This window comes from Hippopotamus amphibius, chromosome 3 (assembly GCF_030028045.1).
Source record: "Hippopotamus amphibius kiboko isolate mHipAmp2 chromosome 3, mHipAmp2.hap2, whole genome shotgun sequence".
Classification (NCBI taxonomy): Eukaryota; Metazoa; Chordata; class Mammalia; order Artiodactyla; family Hippopotamidae; genus Hippopotamus; species Hippopotamus amphibius.
This window is the reverse complement of record NC_080188.1, coordinates 49,488,124-49,513,973: the sequence shown is the minus strand read 5'-3', so window position 1 is coordinate 49,513,973 and position 25,850 is coordinate 49,488,124. Positions and strand designations below refer to the sequence as shown.

General features: G+C 42.1%; 1 protein-coding gene across 1 annotated transcript in view; it reads right to left on the bottom strand.

Annotated features, from left to right (window-relative positions):
* FRAS1 (Fraser extracellular matrix complex subunit 1) overlaps positions 1–25,850 on the bottom strand; it is a 505,547-nt gene that overhangs the window by 185,052 nt on the left and 294,645 nt on the right. The window contains exons 15-18 of the mRNA XM_057725661.1: positions 22,643–22,786; positions 15,403–15,543; positions 13,664–13,804; positions 12,196–12,372 (exon numbers count right to left, since the gene is read on the bottom strand). Coding sequence (XP_057581644.1) covers positions 12,196–12,372; positions 13,664–13,804; positions 15,403–15,543; positions 22,643–22,786 — 603 coding nt within the window. The remainder of the gene's footprint in view (positions 1–12,195; positions 12,373–13,663; positions 13,805–15,402; positions 15,544–22,642; positions 22,787–25,850) is intronic.

The following is a 25,850-nucleotide window of genomic DNA, read 5'->3' as shown; positions in this document are numbered from 1 at the left end:
GCATACATCTCACATAGTTCTTTCTCAAGGATGTACCCTACAAAGCAAGCATCTGCAGCATCCAGATTAAGAAAGGCATAAATGCCACAAAACAGAATTAACCACTTGCAGAGTCATCCATTTCTTTCTTCCCACAGTCCCATTCTCAGAGAATGTCAGCTAAAGAACAGGAAGCCATAAACAGGTCCCCTTCCCTCAGGGTAGCTCCTCCACCATCACTCATCCATGGGCTGCTGATCACGTTGCTCAGATTCAAGAGAAAGTGATGGAAGCCCTACTTACTGATCCCACAAAGGTTTAATATGGTGCCTACTCTCTGATGGAGACTGAACATACACAGGTGAGAAAACCGCCCGACATTTTGAGCTTCCCAAACTAGCTGCATCAACAGACACACAAGCAAGTAACTGGAATACAATAAACAGGGGACGGAGTGTAACAGAGAGGATGAGAGCATCACATCACAACTCTCTGCGACCTTGACTAAGTTACGAAATTTCTCAAGGCCCCCACTTCCTCATATATAAAATGAGGATAAAATGAGGATAAAAAAATATACATACTCTATGGGGTGTTGTGGATACCACATGGGTTGTTGATCCTGCCTTACCCATTTCTTCCCACAGAAACCACAATAAAGGCTCTAGTCCACGTTTCCCCCTCACTTCTTCTGCCTCCTGACCAACTCTGGTGCTTCCCTGTGTGGCCCTGGCATGATGTGACATGCCCTTCCTCCTGGGAACTGTGAGTAACAAACTATCTTTCCTATAGCAATCGTCTCCTGATCTGTTGGCCTCACCATACCCGAATAACAAAAAAACTGACAATTTGAAACAGCCAGTCATTCACCTCCAACCATTCATTCATTCATGTGTTATTGAGCCTCAAGTAGGTGTAGGTGCTGCGGAAACAATGGTGAGTAAGACAATACATGGGATGACCCTATGCGTTTCAGGCCACTTCTCTCCAATGGACAAGATCCACCGACTGCAGGGACACCACCCTCAGTCTCTCTGCCTCCTCTGCCTGCTCTATCAAACACCTGGAAGATTTAGAGACCAGCAGCTGGGAAGAACCAGATGGGATTTTACACCACTGAGGTCTCCATTTCCACCAACTGCCAATAAAAATGTAAATTTCAATCTTTGATTTATGTTGGGTGGATATAAGCTAGGATGTCCTGGTCCAGCAGTTCTGGCTGTTAAAGTATGAAATTCCCGGTATATGGCTGCTGTCCTGAGCCTTCGGGTGCCACCCCAGCACCCGCCTCGTCCATAACCCAGCACCTAAAGATTCAACACCAGTACCAGGAGGCTTCCAGGACCATGCTCCTGAGCTAAGGCCAGTATCCATTTGGACTGGGAAATACACCCTGCCTTACTGGTTGGTAAATATTTTGATTATTACCCCTGGATACACTGCAGAGTTTTCTAGCTATTCAACAGTATTTATTAATCTATGAAAAACAGAGCCAAAGCTCCACATTTTAAAATAATCTCCTTTCGTTTTTTAGATTGCCTTATTAACAACTCTTAATAGTACAAGTCACAGTAATTTTTTCCCAAGCATTTGCAGAATCACTGAGAAAATACTTCCTCTTTAAAAAACAGGATAGGTAAGCAAATATTATAAAACAGGGGTACACATTAGCTCACTATTTAAGAGATGTTTAATACAAAATGAAACAGCATGTAATAGGTCAGGTGGTAATATTCCAAAAAAACAGCTAGATTATATTGTCAATACAAAGCCTTCCAGGATGATGTGGGGAAGCAGCGTACTTCTACATATTTAAATATATTTATGATAATATCAATATGTTCATATTAGATTTTACAAGATTGCTAATATCCCTAGCTCTTCCTGTTATACCTCCTTAATAAATAGGAAATCAAAGCGTATCATTGTGGAATTGAAAACTGGCAGAAGGTGAGTTAATGCATTATGAGTACGCAACCTATTTCATTCCATTCTATTCGGTCACAAAATCAATATGATAACCTGGCTCAATGTGAATAAATATTGAATTATATAAAACAAAAAAAGCAATGAGGACGAATGACTTGAAAGGTTGATGGGCCAAGAATTCCAGGAGAAAGGCCCTTTGCCACCCACTAGATTTTAGAAATAAGCCTCACTCGACATCCCCACAGCAGACTTCAGAACTGCCTTCACTGGAAATGTTTACAAATCAAATAGATAAAGAGCCAGTGAATTGCCATGTGGCACAGAGGGGAAAAGACATGTTGGGTAACCATCCTCTCAGTGTATTTTTTTCTCTATAATACTCTATTTCTGTAACTACAGGCATCTGCATCTTTAAAACAAGCTCATGAAACTTCAATTCTGTGCTGGTTTTGGAAATGTCTACACTATTTCAGTGACTTTTATGAGGGTCTATCATTCTATGGAAGCTGATTTCACAGGAGAAGTTCTGGTTTGAAGTCTGAGATCCTTCAAGGAAGACTAACTCCATTACAGGCATAAATGGAAGAGATTTGAACAAAGTTCTATGAATAATTTCTCCACGTAACACATTTTTAGAGACTGCCTTTCCAGTTGATGGCTGAGTATATTTCTGAAAAAGCATAACTGAGCTGCTTAAGCATTAAAAGCGTCAGCACTGAAAGTGTCCTCAGATGGTTGTAAATTCCAGTCAGCCTGACTCCAGTAAAAATTTTACTTAAAACAATTAAAACACATCAATTTTTCATTCATTCTGTTTTCTATTTAAATTTCAGACAATGGACACTACTACTTCTTTTAAAATTCTTTTTAATAATATAAAAATTGGGCCAGCCTCCATATTTTCATATATAAAATTTCCTGGCTTTTCATGTCAAAACAGTTTTTGGAGGTGGACATCTCTCGAATTAAGACGTAAATATCAAAACCTCTAGGATATGCAGTAGGAATACTGTGATGGGGGATGAACATTAAAATGAGTGAAGTCAAATAAGATCACTCTCCTCCTTTCCTTCACCCTTCTTTTCCTTCCTCTCTCTTTCTTTTTTTAATGAACATGATTTAACCTACCTCCCGAACCCCCCACTAGATTGAGAATTCTTAAAGAGTAAAAATCATATCTTCTCCATCTCTGTGATCCCCACAGTACCTGTCATAGTCCCTGTCCCTGGCATGTCACAAGTTCTCAGTAAATGAGTTTCTGCTGATTGAACGGGGGGGCAAGTAGGAAGGTTGGGGGGTGGGGTGCGTAGGTGGATGGAAACACTGGCAGACACTTCTAGGTCTCCTTTCTCTTTGATCATTTCTTTTCAGCCCTTCTCTGTTTACGTCATGAATATCGGAGCTTCCCAAAATTGTACCTGTGCCCTTCTCGTCTCACTCCTGGGCAAACATCCATAGCTTTAATGATGACCTCCGTGCTGGTGAGTCCCAGATTTATGTGTACAGCTCTGATGTTTACCCTGAACTCTAATCACATAAATCTAACTGCCTAGGGGATATCTCTCCTTGGTGTTTCACTGGTATCTCATATTCCTCATTCCCCAAATACTACCAGGATCCATTTCCAAGCTCAACCGCTATCTATGTGTCATAAATTATGGCATCACTTTCCCCCTGTCCCAACTGTACTCATTATCCACCCCCAACCCACATCCTACTCCCCACCTGGTCTTTCTTTTGTACTCCCTGGCTCGCCTTTACCCCACCTTTCACCAAGATGCTCATGCTGAGAACCTTAGACTTCTACTTTTCCATCACAACACAGCCAAAGTGGGTTGACTTTCACTTCATAAATCTCTAATACCCCAATTTAACCATCCCCATGGCCCCCTAGTGTAGACCTTCAGCATCACTCCCGATGTGGATTGGTGTAGCAGCTTCCTAACCAGCCCCACTGTGTCTCCCCATTTACCTGCCACACCACCACCAAACAGATCACTATAAAATGCAAATTGACCAAATTATTCCCCTACTTAAAATCTTTTACTGGTTATCTAAAACCAGTAGTGTCTAAACTCCTTAGCACAGCATATACAGCCCTTCATGACATGACTCACCCCCACACCTCCAGTATCACTGCCTACAATTCACCATTTGCCCTTATACTGCAGGAGTGCCAAATGCACGGTGCTCTCCACATACGCCATGTCTTTGTACTTGCTGTTTCCTGGCCTAGAATGCCCTTTCCCACCTTCTGCCCTGGTGAACTCCCATTAATCCTCCACAGCCTGATGATGTGGTCTCCTCTTTGCAAATCTTTCCTCATACCCTCTCTCCATGACAGTCAGTCTCCTTTGTTTGTGTTCTTCCTGTGTCTTGTGTCCACTGCCATTGCAACATGTATCATGTTCTTTTAATTACTTGTTCAGTGTCAGTCTCCCCTACTTGATCACGCTTTCCTTAAGGTATTGTCTATATCTTTTTCATCTTTCTATCCCCAAAGCCTCGCACACCCACGCTATAAAAGCAAGAAGGGGAAAGTGAAGCAAATTGAACATTTCCAGAAGGCATGCATTTGTACAGCTTATGTCAGCACTCCAGAGACAACATTAAAGAGTGTTGCTTAATATAGATGCCATGCATTTTATTCAATTAATGCAAGGGAATCCCAACTTCATAAATAGTAACATACTCTTAAACAGAGCGCGCCGACTCCCGTCCATTTATTTCTTTAATTAAAGGTCGGTGCCTTAAGGCTTTTGGTGAATCTTAAGAACAACTAAATAGATAAAAATACCACAATGTACTTTATTTCTTCCTATTCACCTAAAGCAAGTTAATTAATTAATCAAAATAATCAGTGAAGTTTCTTATTTAAAAAAAGAAACGGGCATCTGGTCCAAGAGGGCAACATAGGAGGCTCTGGAATTCACTTCCTCCCAGGGTCACACCAAATATACAGCTACACACGGAACAATTGCCTTTAAAAGAAATCCAGAAACTAGCTGAACAACTCCTACACATTAGGTGAACGAGGAAAAAAAAAACAAAACCCTACATCAAAACGCCTAAGAAGGCAGAGACATACAATCAAGAGGGAACTCACAATGCCCAGCTTCTCCCTGAGGAGTTCAGGGTTTGGACCTAACATCTAGCACCCCGACTTTAAGACTTCCACCTGAGAAATGGGCCCCCAAAAACTCTAGCTCTGAAAGCCAAAATAGCTTGAATCCAGAAGACCTCTAAGACTAGAGCATAAAAGAAATGGCTCTTCACAGGCTTGCTAGGATTTGTGGTGGTTCCCCGCCAGGCTCAGTCAGAGGGACTGGACAGAAAACCCACCTCCCAGACTTTCTCTGAAAGAGGTCCACCTGCACACTTTAGAAGCCATTACCGAAGAGTCCAGCTCCAATCAGCCAGCATCTAGGTGCCGACTGAGATCCTCCCTTTTGAGACAGGGACAGGGCTTTGCACACCCTCAACTCCTGGGAGCCACTAAGAACAAAGAACGTGACTTGGACAATCACGAAAGTTTAAGAGACAACCAAGAGCTAGAACTGGGCTGAATGATAAGGTTCAGACAACAGACTGGTGATTGCTGGGGCGGGGGTGGGGGTGGGGGGTGGGGGGGGTGGATAGCCGGGCAGGGAAGGCTGAGTGGAGGGGAAATGAGTGAAAGTGGTCAAAAGGTACAAACTTTCAATTGTAAGATAAGTTCTGGGGAATCTAATGTACAGCATGGTGACTATAGTTAACAATAGTGCACTGTATCTTTTTAAAGTTTCTGAGAGTAAATCTTAAAAGTTCTCATCATAAGAAAAAAACTGCAACTATGTAAGGTGATGGATGTTAACTAAACTTACTGTGGTGATCATTTTGCAATATATCAAATCATTATGTTGTACACCTTAAACTAATACAATGTTATATGTCAATTATATCTCAATAAAACTAGAAAATCGATACCAAACCTATATTGATTTTGTGCAAATTTGCCCCACGCAGTAAGATCCGTCTAAGGAAACAATACTATCTTCAAGACAGAAAAAGAAGGCTTGGACAAATTTAGTTGCTAAAATTTCCCTGATTTTAGCACCTAATCCTGATGTTTCCCTGATGTTTCCCTGACTAAAGCTCTGTGATCACTCTAAGTTTTAACGAAAAGGCAGCAACGCAGCAATGGGGCCCACTAGGATGTCTATCATCTCTGCATTCTTTTTTGAAGCACAATGTTTCTACTGACATAATACATTAGAAGGTATGTGGGTAAAATTCATTATTGTACTACAGAGTTCATTTTAATTTTTTTATTAAATATTTATTTATTTATTTGGCTGCACCGGGTCTTAGTTGCAGCACGTAGGATCTTCGTCACCACGTGCAAGATCTTTGTTGCAGCACACGGGATCTTTTTTTTAGTTGAGGCATGCGAGATCTAGTCCCTTGACCAGAGATCGAACCTGGGCCCCCTGCATTGGAAGCACGGAGTCTTAATCACTGGACCGCCAGGGAAGTCCCCAGAGTTCATTTTTCTTTTAAAAAAAACCTGTAATTTCCTCAAAATTATATTATCTTGGACCCTCTTGCTGAACTGTGTGGGAACTGAAAAAAAAATCCATCATTCATTTGCTGCAGAATTGGGGCTAATTTTATCATCCCAACTATGTTCATATCCCATTCTGCTCCACCACTGCCAAGTTGTTGACATGGTGATTGAGCTGGACCATTAATTGAGATGGCCTGGCCTGAAATTAAGTTGTAAAGCTCTAGGGCGAAATGAAGAACAAGGGATCTAGGCTTGGAAAGAAGGAAATCTTTCCTAAGCAACCATGTCCTCTATTAGAGCTCAGGATCTGCCACTGCTAATTTATTCTTTAGTTGGTTCCTTCTAAGCCTCACTTTCTTCATCTATAAAATGGGAGTAAATATAAACTCACAGGATTTCCAATTAAATTCTTGGTTGTAAGGAATTTTATAAACTATAAGGTGATAGATATATGTGTGTGTGTGTATGTAAATAACTGTAGGAATCTACACCAAAAGATTAAAAGAGGCTATCTCAAGATAGAAGGATTATAGGTAGGATTTAGAGACAAAAGAAAGGACACCTAGTTAAATTTGAATTTCAGATAAACAATGAAAAATATTTTAGAATATCTCAGATAATATTTGGGCATACTAAACATTTCACTTTTTATGTGCTAAATATTTTTATTTCCCAAACCCATATTTTTTTATGTGATCATTTTCCTGATTTACTAAGAGGTTTTTCCTTATATGAAGAATAGATCATGATAAAAAAAATAAAAAGAATCGATTGTGGATAGTTAGACGGATTTTTAGCAAATAACCATCATCATACATTTTCTCCTTTGACATTTCGATATATTATCTAATAGATATCTTAATAGGAACTGATCTAGAAAGTACTAAAATAACCTTATATAATATTAAAACTTTTAATATAGTTCTGAATTCAATTTGATCTTTTTAAAGGAATTTTATCTAGAATCTGTAGTTTTTCTGTTTCTAATGCTCTAATTTTGGCAATAGTGTTATGCCGGACCAAAAAACAAGTGTATTCTAAAATATGCTATCTTTTTCTATGCTCTGGGATCTTATAATATGATAAGATTTATTTATTTGGGTTTTAGATGGTTTTAATAACTCACACATTAAACTGTCTAAGCCTAGCACTCTTTTAAAGGAAGTTCTTTGTCAACCTTTTCCATTTTATGTATGATTTTTTATTTATTCAGGCTTTCTATGTCTTCTTGGGCTGATTTTGGCAATCAATCTTTTCCTTTAAAGTAATTTGACAGAGGCTTTCAAAATTTTTAGCACTGAATTTTACATCAGATTTTTAAAAAATCCTGTATTTGCTAAATTTATTTGCTAAATCTGGGTAACCTAGTAATAGATGTCTTTGTTTTCTTTGTCTATATTTTTTAAGTTTCTGTAATATGTAAAATGCATGCAAAGAGAAGAAATAAAAAATTAGGATTTCTTTTTTTCAAACTGCTATTGTTAGAAAGGAGTTTCACCAGTGATGTGAAAAAGTGATATACTTATCCTTCTTTAATTAGAGGCTTTGCTTACCCAAACCATGGTCTGTGGACCAGGAGAGTCAGCCTCACCTGAAACATGTTATAAACGCAAAAGCTCTGACCCATCCCAGACCTACGAAATCTGAATCCACATTTAAACAAGATCCCCAGGAGTTTCCTGTGAGAAGCTCTGCTCTACAGAGACCTCAGCTAAAAGTTGAGTCTTCAAAATAGCTGAAACCCTTAAAAAAAAAAAATCCTTAACAAGGGTGGAAGGAGAACCTGAGACTGAGCTGAGCAACCTGACCTGATACTGGGGACACCTGTAAGAGAGAGCAGGGGCCTCCCAGAGACGGCAGCCCCAAGTCCTTCCTCCTGTCCATCCATCCTGGGCTGCCCTGTTCAGTCACATGGGCTGCCCAGTCAGTAAATGACTCTGGGAGGCACCAGTCATATAAATTACCATGAGAATAGGGCCCCTGGAGCTGGGCAAAATAGGGGTCCTACCAGCTCTACCCTGGAGACCTCATCTAGACTCACATCAGCTCCCAGAGACATGGAAAGTTAGGGGGGAAGATGAATGAAAAAGGGAGGGATGGTCTTTGATCTTGTTTTGGAGGGCTTGGTTTTTCATTAATTTGTTTTGTTTTATTTGTGCAAGGGTGCTGACAGGTGTTTCTTGGGTTTTTTGTTTTAGAAACCAGAATCTGTCAATGCTAGTGAGTAATCAGTTAAACAGGTGAGATGAACTCTGGATAAAATTACTAAAGTCCTTCATTTTAGCTAATACTCAAGATTAATATTTAATAAGCATGCACAATTTTGGTGGACTCTTGAAAATGCCTCCAAATTATCTTCTACAATTAGCAACAGATTTTATTTTGTACCAGCAATTCTAACCACACTTTGAAAACACAAAGGCCATGTGTAAAAGAAGCATAAAGTCAAAGCTCCATCTTCTGCAGTACCCAGGTTCATTTCTGAAAGTGAGCCAAAAACGCAGAACAAACATATGCAGGTTTCTATCCCCACCTCACCAAAGGGCTGCTGCTTTGGAGCCTAGCTTAGCCCACACCTCTGTCTTCCCCATCACCCTGCTGTGGGTATCATGCTGCAGACCACTAGCCAAGTGTATGCCATGGGCTTCATTGCTGCTGTTGTTACTCATTTATTATTTTCTGTTTCTCTCATTAGAATATAAATTCCAGGAGAGCAAGGATTTCATCTGACCCATTCAGGAGGGCACCCAAGTGCCTAGACAATGCCTGGCACTCAGGGGACACTCAGGGAACATGTGTAGAAGGAATGAAGAAAGACAGACTGTTCTCCAGCAAATAATAAGCAATATTGTCTTTGGTCCCTGTTTGTTAATTTCACGTTTTTCACCCTTCAATCACAGACTTGGATCTTAGTCAAATATCTTGAGTAAATTTGCTTCACCTTCCACTAGATGATTCCTGGGTTTGTCATGTAGCTCCGAGTAGAAACTTTTATAATAACTTCTGACAATATTCAGATTCTAAAGTAAATTGCTTCTCCCTATAATGCATCGGCCTCTAGCTTTCATTAGCTGCGGTAATATTCTAATCACTCTGTGCTGCAGTCTCAGAGAAAGGGGGAGGGAGAGTTCCAGAAAACAGTTGTTTTTTTTCTTCTGTATAGAAAAGCACTTGAGATCAAAAGGGCTGTAAAATCAACTCTCAATGGCACACACACACAAATCTCCAACCTTTTAAAATGTTCCTGAAAGAGGCGAGGAACACAAGTATTTCTTGTGCGTGTGAGAAGGAACATCCAATGCAATCTCACAGGGCTTCCAGGCCTGAGTTCTGAAACAAGGCTTCAGCAGAACCGAAAACGGAACAGATTGTGGGAAGGCAGAAAGGCTGCCAGAGATACGGGATGAGTGACAGAAAATACATCAATCAACACACTTAATACTCAGCTAAGGTTGGAAACAATTGGTGGCTGCGCTCAGTTTCCCAATGGAATCTCGGGCAACTCAATTAACCTCTTTCTATCACATTCTCATCACTAATAAATTGAGTACAACAATCTCCCTAGCAGAAATTGCATGGGATTTGGTAATAAATGTGAGTAGAGAGCTATATTTGTGATACCTAATGATATTGTGTTCATTAGCATAAAATCACGAGGTTACAAGGGCCTCAAGAGGTCAATCTAGCCCCTTCACATGGGACCACAATTAAACCATTCCAGAGGGGTTAGATTCTAATCCTTTTTACAAGGTGTCTATATAAACGGATTCCCAGAACATTCCCCCCGGTCAAGGATGCTTTCTTAAATCTAAGTTGTCTCAATCCTGCAGCATTACTATGCTGTGCTTTTGCTCCTTCCGCGACTATGATATAGTAGCATCCTGGTGTACAGCATGGATAATGGAGCCTGGCTGACTCAGGTTGCCACTGGACTCTACTCTGTGCTGGCTACATGACACTGAGCAAGTTACAGACTTAACTTCCTCCTGCCTGTTTCTTCTCCCTCTAAATTAGTTGTCCCACTGACCCCATTAGGTTGGTAGCAGGACCAAGAAAGACAACAGTAAGGCACTTCTCATAGTGTCTGCATTATGGTGTTCACCAAATCAACAGGAATATTATTTTCTGGCTAAATAACCCTGCTTACTCTAATTTTTATTAACAATTTCACTTTTAAAATGTTCATCATTTTTGTTTCTCTGTTCTGATCCCTCTTTAAATTCCCTACTTTTCATTTTTAATAAAGTGACCAAAATTGTAGGAAGGGGCTAACCATGCTGAATAACCTGGGAAGATTTCTTCATTTCTCCTAGGATCCGAAAGGAAGGCTATGTGGTGTGTGCTTTGGGAAGGCACTGGGACTCTTAGCAACAAAGACTGCCACATTTTGTAAGTGGTTGTGGAAACAGAGCCATGAGAGTTTAAGGGAGCACGGAAAGTTTGGGCAATGAATAGACGGGTGGAAACCAGCTGTCTGGGGAGTAGAGACCCTCCCGCAATTTTAGATGCCATGTAAACCCCCTGGAGCCTGGTGCATCCCAAGGAGTAGGGGGTTACCCTTATAATGTTCGTGAACACCTGAGTATACGGACCGAGATTTATACCAAGTGATCATGGAGGCTTTACAATTTACCAAGCATTTTCATGCTCTGCACCTCCTTTGATCCTGGCAAAAAGCTTGTGTGAAAGATAATTATCTGTATTCTAATGCTGTGGATGCAAAGGCTCAGAGAGCTTAAGCGTCTGGCCTGGGGTCTCTGTATTCCAATTCTGCACACTTTCTATTACACCATATAACTCACCATGTCCAAATTCTTATAACCTAACCTTGAAATCTAGCATTTCCACATGAGGGTATATTCCAATGTAAAACTGAAACCACTTTAATAAGTGGGCTTGTAAAATACAAAATTGAATTTGCAGTATGTTTACAGTTATGTTGCAAAAATAAAAACTCTCAAGTGTACAGGAAAAAAGGCTCAGATATATTAAAGCAAAATGGTAAAGGCAATTGGGTTTAGGTGGTAGATGGTGGACAGATTATTTTTCTACTTTTTTCTACATTCAAAATTCCCCTCAATGAACACATGCTTACAATGAAAAATAGAAGTAATGAATTTTTTTCCAAGTAGCTTGAGAGTCAAGAATTCATCCAACAGCAAGGAAGGTTCTTGTAGGAGGAGAGAGGGGCCTCTCCTACCTCCCAAGAAATTGTATGTATCTCCCCTTCATCTCATCTTCAACCACTTATAGATGACCCAGCTCTGAGCCAGATTATTCAGGATGGCATCAATTCTCTGTAGATGACATGCCAAAGCAATGGCAGGAACCACTTCTAAATTTTGACAGAAGTACAGATTTTGCCCTGAAGGGACCAATTCATATTCAGAGTAGCAAATTAGAGCAAATAATGAATGGAATTCTACAGTGAGGTCTGGGTCTGTCTCGGTTATTCATACTGTCTCCGAAAGAATTCCCATCAGGAATTTCTGAGGGTGTAACTCTGGGGACAGTGGGGTAAAAGGAATTAGCTCTTTAAGATCACCTATCATTCACAAAGGGAAGGAGGACATCAGTGGGGGCCACTCTTTTGCACGTCTATCTTCTGCTCCATCCACAAGCACCCAGGAACTGCTGTAATGGGAAAATCAAGATCTTCTGGCTTTGGTCCCACCTCACAGGATCCCGCGCAAGGTAAGCCCAGAAGCTACCTGACGTTTCCTCAGATCAGGCTTACTCACCTTCACATAGCCCAGTGTTCTCCAAGTAAAACTGGGCTCTGCACTGGGACACACACTCGCCAGAGGCCATGTTTGCCCCAGACACCTGCTCAACGTGCAGTCCTTCCTCTGGCTTCTTACACTGGGTGCAGTGAGAGGGCTCTGGACCCACACAAGTCAGGCAAGAGGGATGACAGGCTGCCGAGAGGACGAAAATGCAGGGAACAATCCACAGATCAGACAGATGCTGTAACAAGGGGAGTCCCTAATTAAGTCAAAATCACTCAGAAAAGTTCACCAGATACATGCGTTCAGGAAATGGTTTTTCTAGGGTTCTATACAAAGCCCAGGGTGAGAATAAGAATATTTGTGAGAGGCCAAATGAAGGTGATGTTGACTAGTCACATCTCTCAGGTCCTGGAAGGGCTGCCAGGCTATATCATGGTTTAAAAAAAAAAAAAAAGGACAATATTGGCTTGGTTGTCCAGAGATTCACATACAGTAGATGACGATTTAACATTATAGCCTCAGTTTTTATGGGGGATCTTAAGAAGCATTCCTATAAAGGCCGTTACTGTATTTTGTGCAAAAATGGTAGTTGTGTTACTGTCTATTACCACATCCATCACCCACTATCAAGGGCTCCAGGTAACAAATTTCTCTTGGAATTTATGTGAGGAAAGGCTGCTTTTCTAGACAAGGAAGAGGCCTCTTTAGAGCTGCAACAAGCATTTAACAATCCATCACAGTTTCTGGTTTTCCTTGGCTACAGGTGAAAATCAGAGCCAAACAGAGCACTCAAAATCTCTCCTGCCCATATTCTGAAATAATGAACTCTCCTATCCTTTAAAAGATTCTCAAATTTTCTTTTTCGGAATATTTATTGAAGCTTCTCTGTTTTAAATATATTCTTCTTGTACCTATTCTCACATTCTTTTCCAAGGTGCCCTACATATAAATAAACATAAATTAACTTCACTTAATTAAAGTGTTTGCTCTCAATGTTCTAGTTTCTAAAGGCTCAAATGAGACGGCCCTCCCAATGAGCCCACAGCCTCTTTGGCAAACAGCTATTGAAGATTTTCCATCTCACTCAGCCCAGAGGCATTGCTAGTAACTCTCAGTTTGCTCAACAGTATCATTAACAAAAAGAAGTTCTTCAGGGAAAAACAAAATGAAGACTAAGAAAAGCATTAGCAATGCTCAGAGAACAGAAAAAGGAGGAAATAAGAGTTGGGTTGTTTTAGTGGGCTGTGGTAAAGGGAATGACATTCCTCTCAAGGATGGCCAGAAAAATCATAACCTTTAGAGTGTCTTCACAAATACCCAAACGTGATTTTTCAGATGATCCCTTGGTAATGAATAAAAGCATACAATGCATACATAACCATTTAGGACACACTAGGGGAAAAGTTGCCTGAAAAGTAACTTATATCTATGTCCCTGTGATGGGAAAGTCAACCAAGAATGATGGCGACCCCAATGATACCTCTGCAGACCCCATGGTCAGGGTAGAAGCCCTCTCCACAGCTGGGCAGACAGTGGCCTTGGCGCAGGGCCTGGGGGTGGGTGCAGGCGGTACAGTGAGAGGCCGTGGGTCCTGAGCAGCTGGCACACGAGTGGTGACACACTGAGGAAGAGAGGGAAAGGGGAACATGACGGGACCGAGGTGACTAGGGAGCCTACTTCTTGGCTGGGCTTCTTAGGTGCTAGGAAGCCCTCTCCTCTGTCACTCAATCCCACTTCAGCAGTCGCACCAAATCAAGGGAAATGTATGTTTGGAGGTGGTTACAGCACCAGAACTGCCCACGTTGCCCCTTTATGCATCTCTCATCCATGTTCTATCTATTATTTATTAGCTACCCTTTATTTAGTGTTTGTATTAAGTGTTTTATACATATTGCCACTTTTAATCTTCATAGCAATGTTATGAAGTAGGTATCATTAACCCTATTTTACAGACAAGAAAATCGAGGTCTTGGGAAGTTACAAAATTTACCCAAGATCACAGAGCTAATTAGTAGCAGGGCTGGGATTTAGCCCGAGGTCCGTCTGAACCTAAAACTCCCATGTGAATAGGGAAGAGGGGAAGGTTCGAGGATCTGGGTGTCAGGAGCACTGGCATTTTGATGGGCCTGCCCCCTAACTTATGCCCTTAGCAGAAGTCTGAGTCTCTCCAGGCCTAGTTTCCTTGGCATTTGCATGGCGAGAGGTTGGACTAAATGGTCATTTAAGACACTTAGAGCTGGACATTCTAGGATTCTAAGTAAGAATTATATTAAAGAATCTGACCACCACATTTGGCAGCATCAGGCATGCATCTCTGCCGCTTTGGTCCTGGAACATCTCTGACTCCAAGAGGCAGATGGTACCATGCTGTTCTAAGGGGCAGGAGTGAGATACTGGGAGAAGGCTCCAGAGGACCATGGTCAGGAGCTGGGGGAGGGGAGTGTGGAGATAGGATGAGACCACTGAGGGCAGGATACTGAGGAAAAGGGTTGAACACTGGATGAGTAAAGAGGCTGGCAAACAAACAGGAAGTTGATAAGACAAGGCTGTGGGACGGGTCTAAATATCCTGCCACTCACAGGCACTATAAGGTGGAAGTAAGAAGACGTGTTTGTTTTGGAGAAGAAGGGCGAGCAAGGTGTCCTAGGTAGCAGTTAAGTTCCCATCTCAAATGGGAATGTCTCCTAGTTTAAGTTGTATAAGTCTGAAAGAAACACTATATAAGTAGTACATAAAACCAAATTTTCAATAGATACGCACTTTAGCTTTGTAAGCTATCAAACTTGGCTTACTTTTTTATTTTATTTTTGCGGTGTGCTGTAGTCGCCAATACATGTGTTCATAAATGCCATCTAAGAAACAATTCTGTCACATGTACCACCTGAGTTAGTGATGGTTTACAAGCATACAGGGATTGTGTAAAGATCTTAAAGACGTTCTTGGCATTTCAAAAAGACCCAGTGATCTCTAATGATGATTGATACACGTGAGTCCTTTATTTAATCACTCTAGTTTCCCAGCATCCACCCATATTTCCCACTCCCGTACCAGATACACATATATATGTTCTATAAGGAAAAGATATTCCTTTTAATCTGCCATTTTCCCATCACACACACAAACTTCCAAATAAGCAGCATACAGCACCACATATAATCAAACATGTATTAAATACTTTTTTGACGATGGTGACGATGACAATGATTGCCCATGTCCTACCTTTGCATCTGCCAGTGGCTTCAGCATAGTACCCACCGGGGCATTCAGAAATGCATTTCCCATCATGCAACACGGTCTTCTCAGCACAGGTAAGACATCTGGGACTATGGGGGCCACAACTCTTACAGGATTGATCACAAGCTAAGGGGGAGGAAAACCCATCAGAGAACATCAATAGTGAGCAACGGGAGCAGGGAAAGTCTATTCTCTACAACGTCCGCAGTTGGTATCAACAGAGTAATGACATTCTTTGGCTGCTCAGCTAAACTCTATTTCCTTGGTACCAACATTTCTGTTTTCACAATTGAAGGAGAACCAGATCATTATTCATTGAACTAAGCATAACAAATACTCTGAGGCCCACCTACCAGTGTGTCCAATTTAATATGGGATTTAACGTCAACACGGCCTTGGCGGTGGGGTTGCCAGATTTGGCAAATAGAAATGCTCAGTTAAATTTGAATTTCCAGATAAATAATGAATAATTTTTTAGTTTAAGTCTGTCCCAAATATTTCATCCTATATTTTATCTGACAAGCCTAGCTGGAGAGGGAATTCAGGAATTCAGAGGTCTACTAAGCAAGGTTATGCTACAAAAATTCAGTTGAAATCGCTGAACTTCACCCAGCCTCCCAGGATCTACTCGTTCACTTATTCATTCATTTAGCCCCCAAAACATTTCTTAGGCTCTTGTGCCAAGTACTGTGCCAGGTGGTAGCGACACAAAACCCAAACCAAGTTAGTCTCTGCTTTAAGGGGCTTGTTAAGTCTACCAGAGGGAGATAAATATGTGCAGTATTAGGAACACTAAGCATACCTCTCAGACTGGCCTGTGAAGGTACAATACAAATTTCAACAACACGTGTGTGGGGTAGGAGGTATGAAAGGTTAAGAAGGGATTCATCGAAGAAATGCCCTTTGGCTTGGAAAGCAAGTCAGAGCATGCCCAGCTGATGGGAACACACTCCCAGCTGAAGCAGCGAGGCAAGTACGGGCCCCGAGCCTGGGAAAATCCCGGGAAACAGCAGGTCCAGTCAGCTGGAAAAGTGGGAAGGGCCAGATGACAGAAACCTGTATGCCAAGCTCTATCGTCTAGATTCTCATCCTGTGAAAGACACAGGGAGTCCCTACACAGCTCTAAACATAGTAAAAATATGTTTGTGTATAAGAAAGATCACTTTGGCTTTAGTTTGGAGACCGTTTGGAGGGGTGAGGAAGGAGAGTTGAGGGCCTAGTTGGAATACTGTGGCGATGCTCACAGAACAAGATGACTGGGAGCTGAATCAAGGCTGTGAATGGGGTGATGGATTTGAGAGCTGTGTAGGTGAAAGGGTCTCAGGTGGCTGCCTGGGGTCTGGTGTGGGGATGAGTGATGCCACTCAAGGAACACAAAAAGGAGAGTGGGGGTGGGGGTTACAACAGATACGTGCAGTCCAGCAAACAGCCTGATGGATGGTGCTGGCGTTCAGAGGAGAGGCGTGGGGGTCATCACATAGGGGCTGCTGAAATCAGAAATTAGTTGATTTATTCAGTAAAAGCATGAGGGTCAGACAGCAGTAGTCAAGGATCTGGAGAGCACCAAAATTTGCTGGAAAAAAGAAAAAAATCAGTAAAAGTAACTAAGAAGAAATGATCCAAAGGTAGGAGAGAAAACAGGAGTGTGGTGGTTGAGAATCCAAGAGAGGAAGAAGTTTCAAGAAGGAAGACATTAACAGTACAGAGAGGACAAATAAACTCTGAAGAGGGTTCACTTCACTTAGAAATTGGGACACGGGTGACCTGTGCCATGACCATTTCAGCAGAGTCATCAGACAGAATGAAAGTGAAGGCCATGATTATAAACTGTTCCTTTAAAGGCTCCTGGCTGTGAATGGAAGGGTATAGAGGGGAAATAATTAAAAGGGTAAGGGATGTATTGTCTCTCCAATACTGTAAAAGCCCAACGCAAATACAGACCCCAGGGAAAGGTTTTTAAAAAGAGGTAGAACAATTGTTGAAAGCGTATCTAGGAGAAAAAAGGGGAGTTTCGTTCAAAAGTACAGGTGGAGGGATTAGCCTTGAACAGAGCAGAGAAAGTCCACCTTTTATGAGTAGAAAAGGGAGGTGAGGGTGAATGCAGCTGCAGCTAAGTCTATGACTCAATCTATTCCATACTCACTGGCTAAATTCTTTAAAAACAGGCAAAACAAACTTCTTCTCACTATCAGAGAATAAATGTTTCAGGAATAGAGAACTACTGAGATACATTCTGTCTGTTCTCTTAATCCACCTACACCATCCTAACCTCCTGAAAAACATTTCAAGAACTTGAGAAAAAAGATGGCAATTGATGGGGCCACATGTTCCACCCTGCATCCGAGAGGGTTCAGCATCTCTCTGGAAGCAAACATGTAAGGCAAGATAACCTTCAATAAATGGACAAAGGCCATGGCTTTCATATCAGAGAAAAAGAAAACCATCCCCTCAACACATAACTGGAGCAAAGAAGCAAAAATGAATCTAAAGCTTCTGAAGCTTCTAATTCTGGAACTGATGAATCCACAGAACTGATTAATCTACAAGCTAAGTGGATTTTCCCAGAAACAAAGGACTGCAGAAACTTTTTAAAAATTAGAATTGCCCAACAATAAAAACATTACAGATCAAATGTTTTAGCATACACCTGGAGTATAATTTGTAAATTTACATAACATTATAAGGAGATGTCATTTCTCCCCAAACTAGTCTAAACTTCAATATAATTTTAATAAAACTTCTAGCTGAATTTTATTAGTAATTCAATAAACATTCCCTAAAGTTCATGAACAGTTAACTTTAAAAAGGAAAGAAAGGAAGAATTTGCCCAATCAGACAGTGAGACATACTGCAAAGCACTAGAAATTAAGGGACAAAACAATGTGATAGTGGTACAAGAAAGGAAATTTAGACTACTGAAATAGTTCGGAGACAGACCTATGTGCGTACTGAAATTTAATACCCAATAAAGATCAATGGAGAAAGATAGGTTGAATGCTGGGAAAAGTGGATCATGTAATGAAGAAAAATCAAACTGGATCCCTACTTAAACCCATATAGGAAGTGGACTCCAGATGGATCAACAACATACATAAAGATAAAACTGTGAAATTAATAGAATTTCTTGTATTAATTGTAGTATAACTTCCTTGTGACCTTGAGCAGGGTAGGTCTTAAAAATTCGAAAGCAAAATGTTAAAGTAAAAAATGATGAATTAGAGATTTCTGTTCAATGAAGGGCACCACATTAAAAGTTAAAAGGGAACAAAATGGGAAAATGTTTGCATATTTAAGGCTGACAGAGTTAACATCTATAAGATGCAAGGAACTCCATAAAATCAACAATAAAAAGGCAGAAAGGCCTATGCAACAATGAGAAAAACATTAAAAAACAATTCAAAAGGAAACACAAAAGTCCAACAGGAGCTGAAGTTATTCTCAAACCCATTAATAATCAGAAAAATGCAAATTAACATAGGATGTCCCTGTATACCTACTGACCAGAGAAAAACCTGAAGTTTGATAACGTCAAATGGTGGCAAGGATGTGGAGATGAGAGAGCCCTCATGCTAGGGAGTGTAGATGCTGGTGAGCTACCCGGCTCTATTTAGTCACGTAAAGAAAACACAGAGTCAACATTTAGAGAATAAATAAAAATTAAAATTAAAAACAAAAGAAACCAACAGTCTGCTCTCAGGTTGTCCATCCATCCCAGGGCACCTCCCACCCAGTTCATCAAAAGACATGTCGGAGGCTGTTCACTGGTGCTCCCTAGTGAAGGCGTGTGGATGGACGGAAGCGAGGGAGTCCGTCCCTGGGAGAGTGGATGGGTGAGCTGTGGGGGATGCAGACCAGGAAGGACTGTGCAGCAGTGAGAAGCAAAGGGCTAGATGACACAACAACTGGGTGAATCTGAAAAACACACTGCTGAGTGAAAAAAGAACACCATGGACTCTACAACATGATATCATTTAAAAAAAATACATAAATGTATACTCACTGAAAACAATACCTATTTTACATGAGCCCGTAAAAACAAGAAGATAAAAAAAATTAAAATAGTTGCCTAGGTGAGGAAGGGAAATCGGTATAAAAGGAAGGAAGGGAAGAGAATAAAGGAGCGGTGGAAGGAAGAGGGCAAGAATGGCTAACGGAAACCTCTGAACTTGCTTTGATTTATTGTGTTAGCGAGAGTCAGAAAAGTCCTTCATAATAGCGCAGGCACTTACATGATTAAAGAATGAGGAGGTTTTGTCCTTTGAATTTCCCCACCTTTTGTATCTAATACTTGTAAAACTCAAAGCATGTACCACAGACAAACTTGGTCACTGTAAATTCTTTCGGCCAGAGCGCAGCACCATTGGTAACAGGCTGTGCTGGATTTTTCTCAGCACTCAACTCTGAGATTTCTACAGATACAGGCTGCTTGGTTATAAATTATTAAACCAGCACCAGCCGGTCTTTATCTCGAATAGCACTAATCTGAATTGAAAGTAAGTCGGCACCATCAGCATCAGACGTCTTAATTAACATCCCAATACTAATCAGTGAGTTGGTTCACCGTTGCTTTAGAAAATATTTACATGAACCTTTCTGAAGGCATGTGACACAAACTTAGAGAACTCGAACGATCTTATGAAATGTTTAAACACCAGTCTTGTCTATCAAAAGGGCCACTGGTCAATGCCAATGGCATCACAAAGTCTAGTATCTGCTAAGCAGGTGGCAGGCATTCAGTAATTACCTGCTGATCAACTGACTGGTTGGCTGACTAATGTCAGCAATGGCCCATCCTCCTGTGTGAAAGTTCTCTTTCTACTTTGTTTCAAAATGTACACAGATAGCATTTCAGATGTATACTCTCTCCCTAAGACACCTGTTCAGTAGCCTTCTTTTTAAATTCTTCCAGTCTGCGAGGAGACCTGGCTTTCTTCACTCAACCTCCAAGTCCAGAGACCTGGCTTTCTTCACTCAACCTCCGAGTCCAAGTAAACTCCCACCCCTCACCGCCTCAGGCTCATGCTAACCATCCCTCCTTCTACATACACAGGTTCCTAGCAAAAGTTGCTCTCTCAAATCCAGACAATATCGTCTCGGTAGCAGGTCCGTGTCACCGCTCCTTGTCAGTGACAGTAGCCAGCCTCCTTGGGGAGTTAAAGGGTAAATGCCTTCAGGCCTTTGAATCAGTGCAAATCTGACATCTGGCGACCTTTAGAGAATACATCTGGCTTAATTGAGCAGGAAAGTGATACTGGCAGAAAAAGATTAAAATGCTCAGGGTAATGGCAGCCTGCCTTTCTTCTCTTTTTCTCTCCTGAATCCTCAGAGAAGCAACCTGTGACTTGTCCATACCGCGTGCGATTTCTCACACCAGCGATGCTAATGGTTCCCTGAATGGCTTTAAGCCAGCAGCTGCCAGGAGCTTTGTCTCTTCCCTAAGACAAGTGGATTCGTCAAGTCCCAAAGATCACCTCACTTGTGCTGCTGCCCTGCTCAGTAAACAAAATGAGGACAGTAACTCCAGAAAGTTTTATGGGCAGTTCATTTTTTATTCATTTAGTGGACTTAGTTATTAAAAAGAATCATCAGGCCTTTCAATAGGTATGACCATCACAATAAACTTGATTCAAGACTTTTATTCACTGTCAGGTGACCTGGCAATGTCCACAAGGGTAGCGAGCTGATCTAAAGACTGACAGGGAGACAAGGAGGAAGGGGGAGAAGAGGATCAACGTGAAGAGAATGAGAAGGAGAAGAGAGGGAAAAATAGGCAGAGGTGCATAAGGAGATCTCATAATACAGCAAGCAGTAGAGCAGTTACGAGGCAGTTAAGATCTAAACCCAGAAGACCTTGCATGAACTCCAGCTCTGCTCCTTATTAGCTATGTGACCTTAGGCACATTTCTTATCTGTTTCTTCATCTGAAAAATGAGCATGATAATAACTACCTCACAAAACTGTGAGGATTAAACACTGAACACTCACATAGCACTTGCTCCGTGCCAGGCACTGTGCTCAATGCCTCACATACATTAACTCAGGCCTTGCAACAGCCTTCTGAGCTGGGTGTGTGTTAGCTTCCCATTGCTGCTGTAACAAATGACCACAAACTCAGTGGCTTAAAACAACATAAATATATTATCATACAGCTCAAGAGGTCAGAAGTCCTAAAATCAAAGCATTAGCAGGAGGACTGCATTCCTTCTGGAAGCTCTGGGTGTCTGTGTGTGTATGTGTGTGTGTGTGGGGGGGGGGGGGGCAGTCCATTTCCTTGTCTCTTTCCAGGTTCTAGAGGCTGCCTCCATGCTCATGGTCCCTTCCTGGCATCACTCGGACCTCTGCTTCTGTTTCTGATCTCCTTTTCTGACTGACCCTCCTGCCTCCCTCACACAACGACCCTTGTGATTACACTGGCCCACTCAGACAATCTTCTATAACCTCCCCCATCTCAAGATCCTTACCTTAATCCTTAATCATACCTACAAAGTCTCTTTTGGCATCTGAGGGAGCGTATTCACAAATGCTGGTGAGTAGGACGTGGACATCTCTGAGGAACCATTATTCTGTCTACCAGGTACTACTACTGTTCCCATTTTACAAATGGGAAACTGACGCCAGAAGGGATTAAGTAACTTGCCCAAGATCATGCTTTCCACTCCCCTCCCCCTGATATGTTCCTGCCTCTCAATGGGTTAATGTTTAGAAAGCACTTGGGACAGTGCTCGGCACAGGAAGCACTAAGCTGGGTTAGCTCTTATTGTCTGCAGTGGCGTTAAAGGCTGAATAGACAATACCTGCTTCAGCTTTAAATCAGTGGCACCAACACCAAAGGCAGCTTGGCCCTTGGCTGGCCTAAGGGTGTCTTTGTGCCCATGCATATCTGGAAGGCAGTCTGGCATGGATGAAGTGTTTGGCATTTGGAGCAAGGAAGCCCCGCTCCACTCCCTCCAGCTGAGGGCCTGGAGCAAGCAGCCCGGGCCTCATGGTCTTCACATGCAGGACAAGGCTACGAAGATCACCCAACCTAACAAGTGGTTGGAGGCAAAGGTATTCAAGGGGATGCTGCCAGTGGAAGAAAAAACATGTTTCATAAGCTACTAAAACTTAGCAGCATTTGCATATTTGTCGAGTAAAAGAAACATTGATTTTTGAAGCTATGATTTGAATAAAACAAGGAATGCTGGAAGACGAAAAAATGCTTTGGCCTGCAAAGCCGGATACTTACCACTGCAGGTCCCCTGCTTGTTGTAAAACCCATCGCCACAGCTGCTCTCACAGCCGCCCTCTCTCAGCACTTGGAGGGGGTCTCTGCAGGCCAAGCAGTGCTTCTCTGTGGGACCCCAGCAGGCCGCACAGGACTCATGGCAAGCTGCAGGAACAACCGACAGCAGAAAGGACTGGTTGAGATTTTTCTTTCAAAGGCTTTGGAATTTATAGGGAGGCGGTTGGCCCCTACATTCCTAAACTGCTATGCACATATGTACACCACAGGAGGAAAAAAAAACCCTCACCAAGAACAAAACAAAACAAAGCAAAAAACTTATTTCTGTTGGCCAGAAATACAACTTCCATAAATTATTGCTAAGAGAACTGGAACAGGAAATCAGAGGCGTTTGAGTAATGGGAACCATAGGGGAGAGAATCATAATTTTCTAGACAAATATGGTCTAATGAAATCAGATGGCCCTCCATCACCTTGCCTTCTGTAACCACACAACAAAGTGTCAACTGGATAATTGCTTTTAACCTCCAACACACCGAGAATCAGCTAAGGGGGGACACCATGTACTCTAGTCCTTGATTAGACCCTGAAGGACCCGGGCCTGCCTGATTTCTATTGCTCTCTCCCTGCCTTGACATCACTCCCCCCGCCCCCACCCCCGTCCTCTGTCCTCCTCACAACTTAGAACTTAGCCTCTGGTTCCCTCCTGGTAGCATCTGCTCTAAACATATATCTTGAGGACTCACAAAACCTGGTTTTCTTTTATACCTTAGGTTTCTAACTATATGTTGTTTCCAGACCAAAGTTGTTCCTTTAAGACCTGAACATTTTCCCTTCTTCCAGCATTTGATTTTTTTTAAATTACTATTCATGATTGCTCTTCACCTTAGCAGGTCTATAAAAGGAGGCCTATTCTGAATGATTGAATATATTCAGATTTGGTAAACGTTCTATATGACTAACCCCACTCGTGCTTCTGTTAATGCATCCTGATTTTCAAAATGTTTGCTTCACAATGGAGCACAACCTATTTTTCAGAGGTATTCATTCTGACCAGAAGTGGCAGGGAGAATGCTTTTGCTAGTCCCAAGTGACTGGGGAACTATACCTAAGTAACTTTATCAGGGATGCCTTTGAAATCAGAAGAAAGGATACCTGCATGGCGAATCTCAAGATCCAGTCCTCTCCTCTCAGCAATAAACTGCAGAGGAAGGCCTCCACTTCAGACGATTTTTCTCCCCAACAAATTCAGAGAAAATTGCAAATTGTGTTCAGTGTTAAGAGCTCTTCAATAAAGAATAACAGTAGTGGGAGTGGAAGGGACTGACTTTAGGAAGATCTGAAGATGAGACATGGCCAGCCATGGGGAGAGCCAGAGAGCAGTGCGAACAAAGTTCCTGAGAACGGAAGGCGCTTGGGGACTCAAGGAACTGGAGGCTCCTCTTGTGAGTGGACCTGGTGGACACAGTGGGGCACAGTGGAGAACAGAGGGCACAGTGGCCTGATTCATGGCTGGAGGGGTGGGCAGGGGCTCTACGAAACTTGACCTTGGAGACCATGGAAGATTAGGATTTTTATTCTAACTGCAATGTGAGTCATGAATGGGCTTAAATAGGATAGACACAAGCCCTGATTTAGATTTTTAAAAGCTCTCTCTGGATGCCATGTAGAGAGGGTTTAAGGACTTGCATGCGGGCAGGGAGACCAGTGTGGAGTTGACGGCTCTGGTCCGGGTAAAAGATGACAACGGCAGGTGGAAAACAAAGACGGACAAAGTTTACGTATTTATTATCCAGTTCCCTCGACAGACCATAAGGTTCATGAGGGCAGAGTCCATATCTCTTCTGTTAACTCTGCTAGGCACACTATTTGGTGCTCTACAAACTCCACTCATATTTCACATCTTATTTACAAGTGGTGCATGAGAATACTGTTTGTGTTGAGATAAGCCACTGACACTACATTAAAACTAAATATATGGATGCAAAGATCCCAGTAACAAATTCTACCCCGAATACATATGAAATCTGTCTGTCATTCATTTATTCAACTGCTCTTCAAATACTGATTACAGTCACTATCTGAAGTGTCTTTCAGTGTTAAGTGCCTCTCCCTCACTGAGGAAATGGAGTTGATTCAAAGCTGTTACCTAAACAAACAAGCAAACAAACAAACAAAAACCCAGCTGCATTTCTAAGAAGACATGCCAGGCTAATCTGGCTATCGGTGTTCAACAGAAGCACCTACCACATGCAAGGTGCCGGGCTAGCCTGTGGGGCCTTCCCAGCTGCCACAGGTAAGTCAGGGCCCCAGGGGATGTTGGGGAGTGAGGTGAAAAGACAAGGGGGGTCAGATCACGAGTGTCAGGCAGGCAGGGGATTTCATCCTGTAAAAGTTTTAATCAGGGCAGTGGAATTTGCTTTCTAGAGCATTTACTTTGCAGTGGGGAAAGGAGAAGGTAATTAACTTAAGACATCTTTAAGGGATCAAATCATCTGGCAGTGCAGATACTCAGCTGCACTGATGGTTAAAATGGTAAAAATACTTCCAACCTGGCTGGTAAATGGCTGTCTTCCTGGCCCCTTCCCTGATACTCCGGCCTCAGCCCTGGGAACCCTGGCAGAACAGGGTTCTGCTCCAACAATGAAACATCTGACACAAGAGAGGGTCTTGGGTCTCCCCTCCTTCCAACTTATCTGATCTGTGCCATACTGCTTGTTAAATATTTTTAATATTACCCCTGAGGCCGCCAATCAGAATGAGGGGCAAAGGATGAGCAGGACGGAGGCTACAGACTTCGGGACGGCACTCAGGCCCGTCACAAACTGAGCCCTACTTAACATTTCAGCTCTGCCTTCTGCTACCTCCCTCAACTACACCTGTTCTACGGTGCAAGGTGCCCTAAGCATGCCATGTGACTGGGTTCTGGATGCCCTGCACAGACTGACCCAGCTGGCAATGTCCCTGGCTCCTTCCACAGACCCTGTAATCCTGTTTACATCTGAGAGGGCTTTTAAGTTGTCACTACTTCTGTGAAGCTTTGCTGAACTTGTCCAGACAAAGTTAGTTACTCCTTCCTTTATGTTCCTGCAGCACTTTGTACATGCCTCTCATGCTATGTCTCCTACTGTACTAATTATTCAGTTACAAATCAAACCCGTTCAATGGAATGTACTATCCTCCAAAACAGGGGCCATCTTTTAGTCATCTT